We start from the raw sequence: 17,941 nt of genomic DNA on the forward strand, positions 1-17,941 counted from the left end.
CAACTGGTCATGAATGGTCTGTTATCCACATACCCATTGGGGTTTTTATTGACTCTTGTTTATTCACTTTTTCATCTCACTGAGGTTTCTCATCCCCTATGATGAGAACTTCCAAGAAGGCATGCAAAGTGAAAATAATTTTTTATTAACATTCCTTGCATTCAAGCCAAGCCAAACTTGTGAAATTTATAAATTACTATACTGTAAGGTGCCAAGATAAATTCTGTAATGCTAAAGTTAGTATCTAGATGTGCCAGAAAAATGTTTACGTGTACATATTTGTGATATTCATAAAAGTCTTTTGTTTTTTTAATGTGAGTGGAATGTCAGTTTCACAGCTAGGCTCAGTGCCATTCATATGAATAGCAGAAATGTTCAATAAAGCCTGCAGATGCATCAATAAAGATTGAAGAAGAGATAGCTAAGTCCTACTTTCAGCCTATAATATAGTTGTCAAAAGACCCAAATCTGGACCTGACTCAGACTCTTATTTTTTATGTTACCTGGAGTAATTGATTTTAAATCTCTAAATCTCAGTTTCTTTATTTATAAGGTATGGATAGAACAATTTTGTACCACTTACCTCAAGGTTGTTGTGACAAAAACACTTTGCAAACCTTGTATCACACTAGGAATATGAACTATTATTTCCCTATAAAAATAGTCACATCTAATAAAGCATTATTATATATAATTATTATATACAAAGAATATATATTATTTTATTTGATGTATAGTATTTATTACATTTTTTAAAAAATTAAACAGTTTGAAATGGAAATTTATTGTTTTATATTGAATCCTCCTCATGCTCTGCTATATACATGGAAATATTCTTTTTTCTTTTCTTGTTTTCTATAAATACATGTTCAAATACATTTATTATTTTATATTAAAACATATCCAAAACCACTTAAATTCACAAATCTCTTGGTTCAGATACTTTCTCACTGTTTTTCAAGGAAAAATCTTGTTTAATAAATTAACCTGCCCATTCCATCTATCTTCCCCTTGTAAGAGAGAATATGACAAATGTAAGACAACATATCATCATACCTCTGATTGTGTAGTATTTTGCCCTGGGTATTATACCTAGGTGTCCAGATGCTCAGTGAATAGAGCACTGGGACTAGAGTCAGGAAGACCTGAATCAAACTCTTGCCTTAGATACCTAGGTTGTTTGACCCTAGAAAAGTCATTTAATTTCTGATTGACTAACAAAATGAATCCACTGAAAAGAAAATGGCTAATTATACTCTAGTATCTTTGCCTAGAAAAGCTCAAATGGGGTCACAAGGGATTAGACAACTGAAATGACTAAACAATAATGAACATCATATCTACTCACTAAGCAAGCATCCACACAAATCATATCCATGAGATCAAATTCTCTAGAGGTCTGTCTCTTCTCTATAGTTTAGCATTATATATATAAGGATTATATATAATTATTATTTATCTATATAAGCATTATATATATAAGGATTATCAGTAATAATATGTAGTATCTAACCCATTAATTTTATATGTAAGTGTATGCCATTTCTTCACCCATATTTTAAACTCCTCATGGACAGAAATCCTGAAAAATGATTGAAACTATAGAATGTTAAGAACGGAATAAAGCCTTAGATAGCATGTAATCCAAATGTCTTCTTTCACATGTGAGGAAACACCAGAAAAGTGATATGACATGTCTAATGTCACACAGTAGGTCTGTTACAGACCTGAGATAAAACTTAGGTTTCCTGACTCTTAGTCCTTTACTTCTCCACTTCACTATTGCCTCTTGTCTGCCATAATCTCTATCAATGACCTGGACCTATAATAAGATGATAGTTTTGAGATGGGTGGGATCAATAATCAAAAGAAATGATTAGTGAGTTTTTTCTCCCTGAGGAAGAAATTCAGACTTATCAATAGCAATATAAATTAAAATAACTCAGGTACCACTTCACATCCATCATCTTGGTTAAACCGATCAAAAAAAGAAAAAGTTCATATGTTAGAGGGGCTTTGAGAAAACAATTGTTTCAATGTACTGTTGGTGGAGTTGTAAAGTAATCCAGTCATCCTGGAAAGCAATTTGGAACTATGCCCAAAGAACTATTAAATTATGCATACCCTTTTACCATGTGTTACACTATTTGTTCTATATCTCAAAGAGAACAAAAAAAGATGGGAAAAATTCATATGTGGTAAAAAAAATACTGATAGCTGCTAGTTTTGTGGTGGCAAAGAATTGGAAATTGAAGGGTGCTCATTAATTGGACCATAACTAAATAATTTCTGGTACATGACTGTGATGGTTGGTTCTTGTCCTTCATTATTGAAAATGACCAAAATGACATCACTATCTTTGAGACAAATTACAGTGTGTCCGACTGTGACTGATCAAACCAGTACAGAATGCTCTACCACAGGTTGGGCACAAATAGTCCATGTGAACACCTGGTGTGCTTTTTTTAACCTTAAACATAAGTCATGTTTCCTTTGAACTGCTTCAATTCTGCCTTTCTCAAAGAGTGCAGCATCCTCATTGATGAGGCACACCATGCTAGACGGTCCTATGCCAGTGTCATCCATACTATACAATCAATTCTTTTTTTTTTTAGGTTTTTGCAAGGCAAATGGGGTTGAGTGGCTTGCCCAAGGCCACACAGCTAGGTAATTATTAAGTGTCTGAGACCAGATTTGAACCCAGGTACTCCTGACTCCAGGGCCGGTGCTTTATCCACTGTGCCACCTAGCCGCCCCTATACAATCAATTCTAAAGTTAAGAGAGACCTTCAGGGTGTTCCAGTATCATTTCTTCTGATCCACTCGTGAGCGCTTGCCCCGTGTGAGTTCTCCATAAAATACTTGGCACTCTAACAACATGACCAACCCATCATAGTTGCACTCTCTGTAATAATGTTGGAATGCTTGACTGAGAAAGGATCTCAGTGTCTGGTACCTTCTACTAGGTGATTTTCAGAATCTTCCTAAGATAATTTAAATGGAAGTGATTTAGTTTCCTGACTGATGGCATATTATTGTTCTATAAGAAAAGAAAGACCTAGTGACTGATGCAAAATGAAGTGAGTGAAAAAACCAAGAGCACAATTTATATAATGATTGTTATTGTAAAGACAATCAGTTTTGAAAGACTTGGAAATATTGATAAGCACACAAATTTCAAAGGACTAAATGATAAAATATAATATCTACCTCCAGACAGAGAGCTAAGGGACTCAGAATGAGTACTGAATCCTGTTTTCTTTTTCCTTTTTGCTTTTTTAAGTCATGGTTAATGTGAGAATTTGTTTTTCATGTGTATTCATATTTGTAATAGGTTTTGTTTTTCCCATGCTCTCAATGTTTGGGGGAATAGAGATGAGAGGAAGAGAGGAAGAAAATTTAAGAAATGAAAATAAAATTATGATAAAAAAAATTTAAATAATTGGATAGTACCCAAAAAAGCATCTGGTCTGAAGCTTTCATTTTACAGATAGGGATACCAAGGCACTAATATGCACACTGAATGAACCGACTAAATTCATATCAGTATTTCAAAGAAGGGCTCAAGTTTTGAACTCAAGTCATTTGACTCTCCTCTATATCATATTATTGTCTGGTAACTAAAATATTATTCAATAAATGAATTATTTTGTTGAATTGAGACAGGTAGATGACATTACTACTAGAGTACTGGTACTGGAATCAGAAAAATCTGAGTTCAAATATGGTCCCAGACACTTAACTTATTTGTGTAATCATGAATAAGTCACTTAAAAAAAAAACATTCTGCCTCAGTTTCCTCAACTGTAAAAATGGAGATAATAATAAAACCTACCTCCAAGGTCATTGTAAGGATCAAATGAGATATTTATAAAGCACTTAGCATAGTGCCTAGATACTTAAAAAATTTTTATTTTTCCATCTTCCTTCCTTCCTTCCTTCTTTTCTTCTTTCCTTCCTTATTAAATGCCCTGCCCACCATCTTTAAAAACAAAAGTATTGTTAAGAGTATTGATTTAGGCCCAATCGTATCTCTAAATTTTGACACTCCAAACCTTATTATTTGTATAAATGGTTCTAAGACACTACTTCTGAATGAACCTCACCATAATCAAGTGATAACAGGGCTGTCTTATTAGTATACAATATTAGAATACTCACAGTTAGACTTGATCATTGGGAATACTTTAGAATACTTAGGATGATCTATGATTTCCTGTGTATGGATCTTCCCTCTTACTGATTCAAATCACAGACCCTCCTGCACATTATCTTTCATATGTGACTCCTCTACATTTTATCATAAATCTCCCATGTCTTGAATTTTCTCAATCTCAATTTCAGCCAAATAAACTGTACTACTCACCAGGCATATCTTTTGTAAAAACATAAGTCCTAGTTTGGGTCTAGAAAACATGGCCATTGCCAACTTGAAAGATCTCTCCAACATGCCGAAATTCTTCCTTTTATTCTTCTTATATAATCAGGATATTAATGTGCCACTTGGAATGTCCATCTGCTATCTCTCTCTAAGTCACTGGGTCACCTTGTTCACTGTAAAAATTAGTTTTACTTCACTTTTCCTTTGTTAAAAGAGAAGGTTCTTTTGGTGGGAATAGAGTTACTGGGAAGTGGTAGTGTAAAAAAATAGATGTTAATGAACTAAGAAAGTAAAAATAAGTATTATATTGAAATATAATACTTGAAAGAAGGAACTGTTAATTTTTGTCTTTTATTCCTAGCATGTGGTACAGTGCCCTTCACACAGTAGTCAATAAATGTCTGTTGAAGTGATTTCAAGCTAAATGTGGATCGGTGGTATGTGTCATATGATCATCAAAAGTCCTAATGCGGGTGGCTAGGTGGTGCAGTGATACAGCACTGACCCTGGAGTCAGGAGTACCTGAGTTCAAATCCGACCTAAGACACTTAATAATTACCTAGCTGTGTGGCCTTGGGCAAGCCACTTAACCCCATTTTCCTTACAAAAAAAAACTAAAAAAAAAAGTCCTAATGTCATTTAGACTGTTGGAGCAGTGTCCAAAACAAGGGAAGCTATAGGTTCATTCAACTCTGTCCTTGTCAAAGTAAATCTGGAATATTGCATCCAATAGCAAATTTTTAGAAAGGTAATATTAGCAAGTTCAGAGAAGGGAGAACTAGGATTATTAAACTTCATAAAGTCTATATAGAGATTGCATGAAAAAACTGAGGATATTTATTCTAGAAATGGGTATACTTTGGAGTTGGAGTGGGGTGAGGATGATAGTTGTCTTTCAGATACTTGAAAGGTTGTCAAATTGGAATAAGGGTTAGAATGATTCTGCTTGGCTCTGAAAGGCAGAAGTGGGACCAGGAGAAGTTACAGGGAAGGCAGATTTTGGCCCCATAGAAGAAAACTTCCCAATAATTAGAACCATTCAAAAAATAGAACAGGCTTCCTGGAAAGGTTATAAGCTTCCTATCGCTGGAGATCTTCCAGAATAGGCTTGAATGACCTTTATTGGGAATGCTATAAAGGGTATTCATTCTTTGTCAGGGGAGAGGAGAAGGTAATGATGAACTAGGTAGTAGAGGAATTATCAGTGCAGTGGATGGCACATGGTGTAAAAAAGAACTGGAAAAGGAAATGGCATATCATTCTAGTATCTCCATTAAGAAAACTCCATATGGGATCATGAAGAGTCAGGCATGACTGTTAATGACTAAACATAACAAAAAAGTATATGTTTCATCAGAATGATGTTAGAAGAAAACATTGTGTCTGGATGAATTTATACCTTTTTACCCAGTGAATTATACAGATACACCATAAATTTTCAGGAAATCTTTGGGATCATTCCATATAGTTTTATATGAATTGAAAAAAAAATTCTTTTGCTTTTCATTTCTTAACTTCTCAGTTCCCCCACAACTGCAGAGGGAATAAGTTATCTGCATTGGTACAGGAAATTTTCTCATTGAGATTTAACAGCTATGCCAACACTGTACCAACCACTATACCAACAAAATTGTATTAAGTCTAGCTTCCCCTCCCCAAATCCTACAGCCATTTGTATTTTTATATACTGATAATTTTTAAGGATAGTCTTGCATCCCTTTGTTTTTAACAATAGTTCCCTCTCTGATCTCTTCGTAGACACAGCACACTCAGGGGAAATTGGTACCAAGAAGAAAGTAAAAAGACTGCTGAGCTTTCAGAGATATTTTCATGCATCCCGGTTACTCCGAGGAGCTATACCTCCATCCCCGCTGCACTTTCTGGATGAAGACTACCTGGGTCAGGCAAGGGTAGGAAGCCTTTATCTATCTGTTTCCTTTCTCAGAGTGTAATGGACTGGTACTCTTTCTTATTTACTACTCTAAAATAGAAGAGTTAGAGGAGCACTCAATATTTTCCCCTGAGGATCACCTAATATTTTCCCCTGTAACAACTCTCAAAACTTGAGTTTATTTGTACAACCCAAAGTGGAATGAGAGTTGGCAATTATAAAATGAATTTTGATTCACCAAATGTTTTTGCCATGATGAATCCAGCCAGATTTTCTACCCTAAAATTAACCCAGTAAATCCCCCTCTCCATTTTATATTATAAATATAAACTTAATAAGGAAGGTAGTTTCTTCCATATGAACTGAATTCAAATCCTTTGTACCATAACTCTCCAAATATTATTGCCTGAAGTTCTTGAAGAAGTTTGGAAAAATTTTCTCCTAGTAGTTTCATAAAAACTCCTGCAACCTGGCTAAGACTGTGAGAACAAAATAAATAGATATCTTAGAGAGATAGAGAGATAGATGATAGCTAGAGAGATAGAGAGATAGAGAGATGATAGATAGATAGATAGATAGATAGATAGATAGATAGATAGATAGATAGATAGATGATAGATAGATAGATGATGGATAGATAGACAGACAGAAATAGAAAGAATAGATATAGGAGGGAAAATATGTTGTTTCTACTAGTAAAAAGTTCTTTTCTGTCTGATTCTTTTTTTCTTTTTTTACTCCCAATACTTAGCATAGTTCCTCCACTCATATTTAATAAATACTTCTCAAATAGGCCTGAATAGAAAAAAAGAAATTTGACAATATCACAATAAAAAGCCACATGATCACTGTTAATGGAGGTTTGTAAACTAAGACACATCACATAAATGTAAACTTCTATTATCAACCCTATGTGTGTTTGTGTGTGTGTGTGTGTGTGTGTGTTGAGTCAGTCCAAGAGTTGATGCTTTCTACTCTTAAAATTCAATAATTGAATTAACAAGGATGAGTTAAAACAAGGAGGGGAGATAGAAATATTAGACCACTCTTTGGATTCTTCAGAGTCAAAAGTATTCATTGTCATTCTTAAAATATTAAGAATTCCTGGGATATCAGAAATGTCATTTCTAGATAAATATATTTCAAAACAAAATAAATTATTTTAAAATTATGTTCCTCATGTCTACTCCATTAGCCTGAATAATTAAGAATTCAAATCTTCCAATATTTGTTAAATAAACTTATTATGTTCTCATTACTGGTCATTTTTAGTTAGAGATTACATTTCCAATCTGGGCAATTGATTGAAGCTTGCCATTTGGACACATTTACACAAATAAATTCAAATGAGGTAGAAAGACTCCTTCTATAAGAACTGCAATTTCTTCTTTTTGGAACCTGGTTTTTAAGAGTTTGTGTCTTATGATGAACTTCAACTATATAAAAACCTAGCACTTTTTTATTGTTTAATGTAATTATTTATCAAAGTCAGTTTTACAATCTGTAGCATGACTCATCTGTTCTGCTGTTTGCTATTTGTATTTTCAGCATATGCTCTCCAAAGTGGGAATGTGGGATTTTGACATCTTCTTATTTGATCGCTTGACAAATGGTAAGTTATCCAAAAGAATTCTCTTTGGAATAGAATTAACTTAACTTACAATGATTTTCATGTGATTATTTATTAATTACCTTGTATTGAATTTCCTGTTTGTTTTGGGTTTAAGTTGGGTTTTTTTTTTTTTTTACATTTTTCATATGATCTAAAAACCACTCCTCTTTGCTGGCCAAGCTCAATCATTCTTCCACTACTTTTGACACACATGGAGATTTCATTACCTAAACACGGTCAGAGTGAGGAAAGTTAGAAATAAATTTGTCCCCACAGGCTTAAGTTGTTTCCTACCTCTCCCCCTTCCTCTTTTTTTTCTTTGAGAAGCAGCTGTGGTACAATGGAAAGTAGAAATAATCTTGCCATAAAAGAAAGGTTGGTTTGAATCTCACTTCTGACAATTACTAGTTGTGTGCCCATGGGCAAGCCACTTCAATCTAAACCAATTGCTTCCATCTGTAAAGTAGGGATAATAACACCTGTCCTTTATAGCTTATAGAATTTTTATGAGAACTAAAGTAGGTAATTTATGTAAACTGCTTTTAAAAATCTTAAGATGTAGCAGCTAGCATGTATATATCAATTCTTACTTATCTACATGCATACTGTTACTCCCAATCAAAAGTTCCTGCCCATTCAACCACTCATCTTTTCTAAATGTTTTGTTATCTTTTGTTTTCTAGCACTTTCATTTCTGAATATGGCCCAACTCTGTGCTCTATTTAATAGCCCCAGAACACTTTTAAAAAACCACAGACCAGATTTCTTCCTCAAAGAACCCTCTAGCCAAATTTTGAGAGCACAGAGAATAGGTAGGTAGTTGATAGTATTAGGCTTTATAAGCAACCCAAACAAAATGAGTGGTCCCTCTTTTTATGACAAAGTAATCCATTCTGGTAAGATTCTAGACTTGGAGTCAGGAAGATCTGAGTTCTAGTTGTGTTGACGCTAGGCAAATCATTTAAAACATCTTTTAGCCTCAGTTTCTTAAAAAAAACAGCACAACAGAGATCATAGGTTGCTGTGAGGATCAAATGAGATAATTTATTGACACTGATTTACAAACTATGATGTGCTATATATGTGCTTATCATCACCACCACCACCATCATCATTATTAGCATCAGGATAGTAGCATCAGAAGGCGGGGCAGTTGTAGGCTGGATCATGAAGGGGTATACAGGCACTGTCACTTAGAATGCCAAAGGTAAAGTTCCTTCCATAACTTTCACCACCCGGAGATTAAAAATAATTCATTTCAATCACAAGAAGCATTTATTGATTTCAGGAAATTGTAACATGACTCATATATGTTAATGTTAAGAAAGTTAGTGTTAAGAAAGACCAATCAAGCTTCAAAAAAGAAATGGAATAGTGATAACACAGTTTGTCATCCAACAAGAGACAGAAGGAGTAATCACTGAGTAGGAGAGTATTGAGTAAGTGTAAGATCAGAAAGTCATAGATTTAGAGCTGAATGAGACCTGAGAGGTAATCCAGTCCAATATCCTAATTTTATAGATGGAGTCTGAAGAGACTAAGTAATTTCTCAAAGTCACACAAGGTGACTGGCAGACCTAAGATGTGAAACCAGGTCATTTGGACTCTAAAACCAGTACTCTCTTCAACATGAGTGGAAGAGGCAAGACAGTGAATATTGACATTGGTTCTTCTCCCTTTATGATGATTGTGGTTTTGGGATGTTTTCTGTTGTTGGCATCAGGCTTGTTGGTGAGTCATTTTCAGTCATGTCTGACTTTTCATGACCCCATTTGGGGTTTTCTTGGAACAGATAGTGGAGTGATTTGCCATTTCCTTCTCCAGTAAAATTCCCATTTTACAGATAAGGAACTGAGGTAAACAGAGTTAAAGGTCATGATGATACAGTAATTACAGTTTAAGACTAGAATTTTGTTGATCTGAATCTTGTCAGTTGAGCTTGTCCCTGGCTCTCATTTCAGAAAAGGATATTACCATATGGGTAACTTGACAGTGATATGTTCCTGGAAATAATATCATAAGGCAGATTGTCACAGGATTTAACAAAAACTGTTGTATTCATTTATACAACAGATTTGACATTACCAGGAAAAACACTGGTGCACTGAAGTTACTTTTTTAGTTAGAATTATATGATTGTGGTAAAAAATAAGAAGCAGTGCAAAAATGGGGTCTATCCAGAGGTCTGTAGGAGCCAGTTTATGAGAGCTGATTAAGCATTTACATGACAAGTCAGGGCTCATTGTTTTATTGATTATTTGAACTTAAGAAAGTGTTAATAAGGCAGATTAAACTCAAAAGTGTATGTGTATGCCTTTTTTGGAGAGTAAATGTTGTTATGCATTTACCAGTATATCCCTATATTAATCTGTAAACATTACTTGAATTCTGCATAAGTGCAAGAGAAGATTCAGAAAATGAAATCATCACCAGACTGGAGGGGTGGTAACTGGAGTATGATGATGATAATAACAATGATTACTGGTATTTATATAGTATTTTTAAGTTTTGATCATTATTCCATCTAAACTTCATAAAACAACTATATTTACTCCATAATTTATGCCCCCAAATGAATTATGCACTTGAGTGGCTAAACAATCCAAGAGCACCAGAAATTTGCCATTGCACTGATTTTTCTTCCATAAAGGTTAACCCATGAAAATTTCTCTGTAGCTCTTCACAGAGAAATCTTGAAGACCATGTTGAACTGACATCACTTGTTGCTCAGATTCAGCTACAGTGAAATATAATAGCTATTCTAAATCAGAAGGTTCTCTAAAATTTAAAATATTTTTGTGTTACTTCATATACAAAGATGGAACCTATCGATTAACCCCTCCATTAATGGGACAAGAACTTTAAGAATTATAAATTGTACCTTATAAATTATACCAACCAAATCACAATCTTTCATCATGTATCAATATAGCTTGTGAAATGACTAGCCATTATAAAGGGGTAGACTCTGGCCATGCATCTCTTATGCAAAGCTATCTAGATTGTGTGGAGAACATCCCACCTCTTTGGTGGGATGTTCTAACATTGAATATCAAGGTCCAGTCAAAAAAACTCTAAAAATTATTGTTATTAAGAAAATGAGTCCTTTATTCAGGAAAAGGAGTAATTTTTATGTGTGCAAAATAATTACTATCTCATTTGATCCTTACAGCATTATCCTGGAAGGTAGATGCTATTATTATCCCCATTTTACAGTTAAAGAAACTGAGACAAATAGAGGTTAAGTGATTTGCCCAGGGTTACACAGGTAGTAAATACTCAAATCTGGATTTGAACTCAGATCTTCCTGATTCCAGGGTCATTGCACTATCCACTGCACCACTTAATTGCCTCCTTGATATATACAAGTGATCATGTTAATTCCACATCTGTGTCAGTTTGAGTTATAAAAAGACTTTGTTGTTTCTATTTCTAAATGATCTGAATAATAGAATTTAAGTATTATAGAGAAGAATTAATCCAACTTCCTCATTTTAGAGATGAGCACTTTGAAATTGGTGAAAGTCTTATACCTTCCCAAAAGAATGAGCATAACAGTGCTTTGGCCCATGGTCATATTCTTTTCACTCTACCACATTATTTTAATATAAACACATGGAGATTTAATATTACACAAGTAGTCTCATAGAATTTAATTACATAATTATATAGTTAACAAGTATATGATTATTTCATGAAACTATCACAAGTAGTCTCATAGAATATCTATATATCATTATATATTTAGTATTTATATGTAACATCAAGGAGGCACAGTGGATCAAGAAGGCTCATCTTCCTGAGTTTAAATCTGACCTAACACACTAGCAGTGTGACCCTGAGCAAGTCATTTAACCTTTTTGTCTCAGTTTCCTCATGTGTTAAATGATCTGGAGAAAGAAAATGACATAACAGTCTAATACTTTTGCCAAAGAAAACCCCAAATGGGTCATGAAGAGTCACAACTGAAGAGTGGCTGAACAACAACCACAAACACTAATTAGGTGACCCTGGGCAAGTCACTTAACCCTTTTTTCCTTTGTTTCCTCATCTGTTAAATGAGCTGGAGAAAGAAATGCCAAAATACTCTAGTATCTTTGCCAAGAAACCCTCAAATACATAACAGACAAATAGCTATAGGCTAAAGAAAATTGCATACCTTACCTACCTGAAAAATAATAGGAATTGAAAAAGGCCTGCCTATATAGATGAATATCAGACTGGTGGCTATACAAGCAAACAAGCTATAGGCAGGATAAATAGGAAATTACTCAACAGAGGCATGAAAATTTAGAGGAATTGGGATGGGTGGCTAGATGGCACAGTGAATAGATCACCCGCCCTGGAGTCAGGAGTACCTGAGTTCAAATCCGACCTCAGACACTTAATAATTACCTAGCTGTGTGGCCTTGGGCAAGCCACTTAACCCCCATTGCCTTGCAAAAACCTAAAATAATAAAATAATAATAATAATGAGGTCATATTATGTAGTAATAGTATTTTGTTAAGTGAAATTCAATTTTCTGGTCAATTGGCTAAAATAATTATATGTAAATAAAAATGTAAATCTTAGGACTTACTCTATAGTCAAATGATTATGACTATATGAGGTATAATAATAAAGTAATGAAACTTCTAATACTCAAACTTAATAACTCAAACTTATGGTTCAAATTCCAACTTTGACATTTGTATCCTGTGAGACTTTGGGCAAGGAGTCTGGCTTCTGGGACTTAATTTCCTCATTTGTAAAATGGAGTAATTAGAACAGATTTCTTATCCTGCCTAACTCTAAATATATGCTATCACAATGATGCTAAGAAAACTATTTTTACCGTATTAATTTTAAGAACTAGCTCATGTTATAACAACAGATAATGATAATGATAACAACAATAACTGAATTTATATAGCTTCCATTACATTCCAGGCACTATGCCAAGTGCACTTTACAGTTAGCTCATTTGATTCTCACAACAACGCTGAGAGGTAACTATTATTATCCACATTTCATAGTTGAGTAAACTAAAGCATGCACAATTTGTATGACTTGCACAAAGTCATACATCTAGTATGTGTCTGGGATTTGAACCCAAGTCTTCCTGATTCTGGGCCCAAGCTCTACCACTGTGCAAAAAAAAAAAAAAAACAAAAACAAAAAAAAAAAACACTCCTTACAACCATCTGTGACATTGTTAGGGAAACTGGACCATTGTAAAGAGCTCCTGGTGAGGAAATCAGTGTCCTCCCAACCAGTGTGAGTCAAAGTCAGGATCTGAGTGCTGTCTTTCTGAATCCAAGGTCAGTTCTTTCTCTATACCAGTTCCCAACGTACATTATCAAAGTATGGTCCTTGAGCCCCTTGCTCTTTGAACCCCAAGACTCTTTCAGGCAGAGTTGCCAGGTCAAAATTATTTTAATTAATACTAAATTATTAATAGTACTAAGACATTATCTGCCTATTAAAATACTCTCTCTTTTCCAACTAATATCCCTATAAGGTCAGATTTTCTTCATATACTTTAACCAAAACAACATATTGCAACAGATTGGAAATAGAAACAGATGTGCAAATCTAATTGTCTTCTATCAAGTTAAACGATCAAGAGATTTGTAAAAATATGCATATCACCACTTTTTTTTTGCTAAATTATGTTTAAAAATAAAATAATTATTTTCATTAAACTATCTTATTTGTTAACATTAAATAAGATTATTGTTTTAATATAAAATTAAATTTATCTATTTTAATTTCTACTATAAGAAACATCATATAAATAATGACCCACATAAATTAAAATTATTTGGGATTTGAGGTCTTCAATAATTTTTAAGAGTGTAAAGAAGTCTTAAGACCAAAAAATTTGGGAAGTACTAAACTACAAATGCAGTTTTCTTATATCCATTTTTTGAAGGATGAGAAAACTAAGATGCTGAGAGGTTATATAACTTGTCAATGGTCATTAGCTAATAAAATATTTGAAGCATATTTTGAAACCAGGTCTCATAATTCCTAGTCCAATATCTACAAATTAATATGAGAAAGTATTATCACAGTACTTCTACTATTAGTTACATGTGTGCTAAGAAGATGAACAATGACATAAGAAGCTGTCTCATATTTTGTTTTACTATAACAATCTTCATCAAAGTGTTATCTCCCCTGTATCAAAAGTAAGGGGTGGAGGGGGGTAACTAAAGTAATTATCTCCATTACATACATTGGTTCCTTCAGTTACCATTAAAATATAAATAGTATTTCAGATTGTTTTCTAGGTTTTTATGTTTGTTTTTATTCAGCCTTGTAAGACTTGGCAATACACATTTGTAGCATAATTAGCAAGACTAGGAACTTAGCCTAACACTTACCTGATTCCAGGCCCAAGCTCTACCACTGCACCGAAAAGAATGCTCCTTACAACCATCTATGACAATGGCAGGGAAATTGGACCATTGTAAAGAGCTCCTAGTGAGGAAACCAGTGTCCCCCAGCCAGTATGGGTCAAAGTCAGGATCTGAGTGCTGTCTTTCTTAATCTGAGATCAGTTCTTTCTCTATATCAGTTCCCAACGTACATTATCAAAGGTACTTGAACCCCTGCTCTTTGAACCCCAAGACTCTTTCAGGTGGAGTTGCCAGGTCAAAATTATTTTAATTAATACTAAATTATTAATAATAATACTAATACATTATTTGTCTATCAAAACACTCCTCTCTTTTCCATCTAATATCTCTATATGGCCATCTCTATAAGGAGTCAAGAATACCTGGATTCAAGTCCTTCCCCTCATACATGTTATCCTGATCAAAATCTCTCAGTGTACCAGGCAATTAATTCATTAAGATGATAAGACACAGAGCTGTTTAGCAATCTGCTTTAAGAGGAGGACATTTCCTTACTAGAATTTTCTGCTACCAATAAAATCAGGGGTCTAGCCCCACACTGTTAACCAGCAGAATTGTATATATGGCACCAGCTTTGTTATCATAATGCAATTTCACAATAGTAATACAGCTATATATTGTCTGTTATGAAATAAAGCAAAAGCTAGAAATTATTATTTCTTTATAAATTTCATACTGACATTTTCTACAGACTGTTGCATACACATGTGCTTGCTGTTTGTGTGTGTGTGTGTGTGTGTGTGTGTGTGTGTGTGTGTGTGGTGAGTAAATTTTCCTTCAGTATCCCAACTGCAGGATTTTAATAAGGTTCTCTCTGAATGACTCTTGAAAACATCCCCATTATATTTTTGTTGAAATTTTTGAAGTCAAGAGAACTAATGTGTTGGAGACATTTATGCTCTAGATACTTTTTATAAACACAAAGAATTAAACAAAAGGTTCCTATGGTCATAACAGCAGCTTTCAACTTTTATTTTTGATGTTATTTTTATTAATTGAATTTAGCATAGAGAGTTATTTTTCAGGTTAAATTAATTCTGGAAAACCCAAGTTAAGGCAAGTCATAATGGTGTCCTCAATCCTCCTTAAATGTTTCAAAAATAAGGTGGAAAATTAATTCCATTAGAACTAGGATTCTTAACCTCTTTTATTCATGGACTCCTTTGGGAGTCTGGTGAAACCTCTTTTCAAAATGTTTTTAAAAGCATCAAATAAAATGCTTGGGTTTACAAAGGAAAGTGGTACTATGAATAGCATGAAATATGAATAAAAGAAAATAAAGTACTTATAGATGCCAAATAAAGAAGTCCAGTCTTAGGGGAGGTTTGATAATCAGATTCTGTGAACATCTTTTTGTTGACTGACATTCACATCTTTCTTTAGGAAACAGCCTGGTCACATTGCTGGGCCACCTCTTCAACACCCATGGGCTTATTCATCATTTTCAGTTAGACATGGTGACCTTACATAAGTTTTTAGGTAAGTAGTTTGTTCTCTGTTTCCAAACAATGAAAAGGGGCACAGCTTACTTTTAAATGTGAAGAGCCAGAAATCTCAGTTTGGTGTTGTGAAAGTCCTTATCTATTCATCATTCTTAAAAGGTTGATGTAGAAAAAGACTGGTAACTAGGGAAGAATGACCTACACTTATCTACAAGAAATAATATAAAAAGAAATTCTTTGCCCTGAAAAATTCAATAATTCAACCAATATTAATATCCTCTGTGCAAAGTTATGAGAAATAACAGGATCAATATGATATATTCCCTTACCTCAAAAAGTTTGTACTCTATTAAGGAATATAAGGCTTATACAAAAATAACTACAATGGAAAATGAACATATGTGGTGTAGAATGCCATATAAGAGTTTCAAGGGAGATAAGAACTTTTTTTTAAAAACCAGGGCTATTGGAGAGATGGCAATAGTACCTGGATAAGAAGGATAATTAAAATTACAATAGAGCTGGGAGGATATTCTTTGTTTTTTAATTTGTGGGATAAAACAAGAATTTCCATAGCAGCATATTTTTTTTTAAAAATGATTGCCCATGAAACTGCAAATCTTTTATGTCCTACTTGCTATTGCTTTTAAATACAAAAATAAAGTTATTGTGTAAATTTCTTTTGGGGGATTCTAGGCACAAGAAAGGGCATGAGCAAAAATAGTTAATGAAGTATTTAGTTATTGATTGAGTGATTGATTGTGATTATGTAGGATTGATTATTGACATTGATTAGGCAGGATATGGTTGAAATGTGGAGGATGGGAGAAGTGAAAGACAGAAAGGAGTTGGAACTAGATTCCAAAGAATCTTCAATTCTACAATAAGGAATTTGGTCTTTATGAATGAGCAGTGCCAGATTTACAGCAAATGGCTGCACATGAGCAAAGATATATATTATCTGTGAATTGGTGTGAAGGATAAATTGGAGAAACTAAAAAAGCAGTTCAGATAGTATTGTAATAGTCCATGAAGAAAGGGAAGAGAAGAAACAGGTCTGAGTTAGGGGTGATTGCAGGAGCAAAAAGAAGACATGGAGTCAAGAGGTCAATAGGATTTGGCAACTGAATGTATGTTGGGATGGAGAATGGAGGGAAGAGAGAGCAAAAATTAGTAGGTTAGCAATTGAGGAGCTAAAAAAATAGGTGAATTTTAATAATATGATGAGTTCAAGTTGGAGATATGCAGAGTTTGAGATGTCAGTAGGACAGATAAAAGGAAATGTCCATTGGGCTGTTAGAAATATGAAACTAGAATGTAACCTTAATTTTCAATAAGTTAATTGTTCACCATGTAGCATTGATAATTGTTTCGGCTTTTAGCATATTTCCCATTATCTACCTGTGGATTATCTAGGGTACATTTTATATTCCAAAGTGACTTCCCACTGTCACCCATCATGTTTCTAAAGTGCTTTCTGCTAACCATTAGTAGATTTGTTCTCAGAAAATGCAAACTCATTTTAATACAAGTCCAAGAAAACTTTAATTGTGAAATGAATTTTCTCTGGTAAAAGGGGGAGGAAGGATATCACATAATATACTCATTCCAATAGAAAATGTGTGGAAATATCCATACTCCTGTTTTCCTCCCACAAGTATAGCCAATCTAGAGTTAATTACATGTGGCTATGGAAAAGAGATGCTATGAATAAAAGTATTTTGTGTGGTTAGTTTTTATTTCTCTAAAAAGAGTTGTAGGGAGATATTTTCAAAGTTGTCTTAGAATACACCAATCCATTCATATGAATAACTAAAAATGGCAAATAATTCTCCTAAGAACAAATGAGGATTACAATAGTTGGCTTACCTAAATAATATAAAATTCCAGAGTAAATGGCATAGCCTGCAACCTTCAAGTATGCTGTAGAATTTGCATCCTCAAGTACTCACAATAAATGTTGACTATTTTGTATCCTAAAGTCAACCTTAGTTAAAAGCCTTACGAGACTAAAGGCTATGGTAAACAGCAAACCAAATACACCTTCCTTCTCTATCCCTAACCCCCATCCACTTTGATTCAAAGAGCTCTCTGTACCTGGAAGAGGACAGCAGGAGCACGGGGATAAGATGATAATTTGACCTTAACAAGGTGAAAACATACCCAAATCCCCACTTGGACCCACTCTATAACTTGAGTTCCAGTCCAAA

General features: G+C 34.0%; 1 protein-coding gene across 2 annotated transcripts in view; it reads left to right on the forward strand.

The window, feature by feature from the left end:
* The window catches only part of PDE7B (phosphodiesterase 7B), a 494,425-nt gene that overhangs the window by 432,340 nt on the left and 44,144 nt on the right, over positions 1–17,941 (forward strand). For both annotated transcript variants that reach the window (XM_074187651.1, XM_074187650.1), the window contains 3 exons: positions 6,140–6,291; positions 7,821–7,884; positions 15,673–15,768. In XM_074187651.1, coding sequence (XP_074043752.1) covers positions 6,140–6,291; positions 7,821–7,884; positions 15,673–15,768 — 312 coding nt within the window. The remainder of the gene's footprint in view (positions 1–6,139; positions 6,292–7,820; positions 7,885–15,672; positions 15,769–17,941) is intronic.

The sequence above is a fragment of the Macrotis lagotis genome, chromosome 5 (assembly GCF_037893015.1).
Source record: "Macrotis lagotis isolate mMagLag1 chromosome 5, bilby.v1.9.chrom.fasta, whole genome shotgun sequence".
Lineage (NCBI taxonomy): Eukaryota > Metazoa > Chordata > Mammalia > Peramelemorphia > Peramelidae > Macrotis > Macrotis lagotis.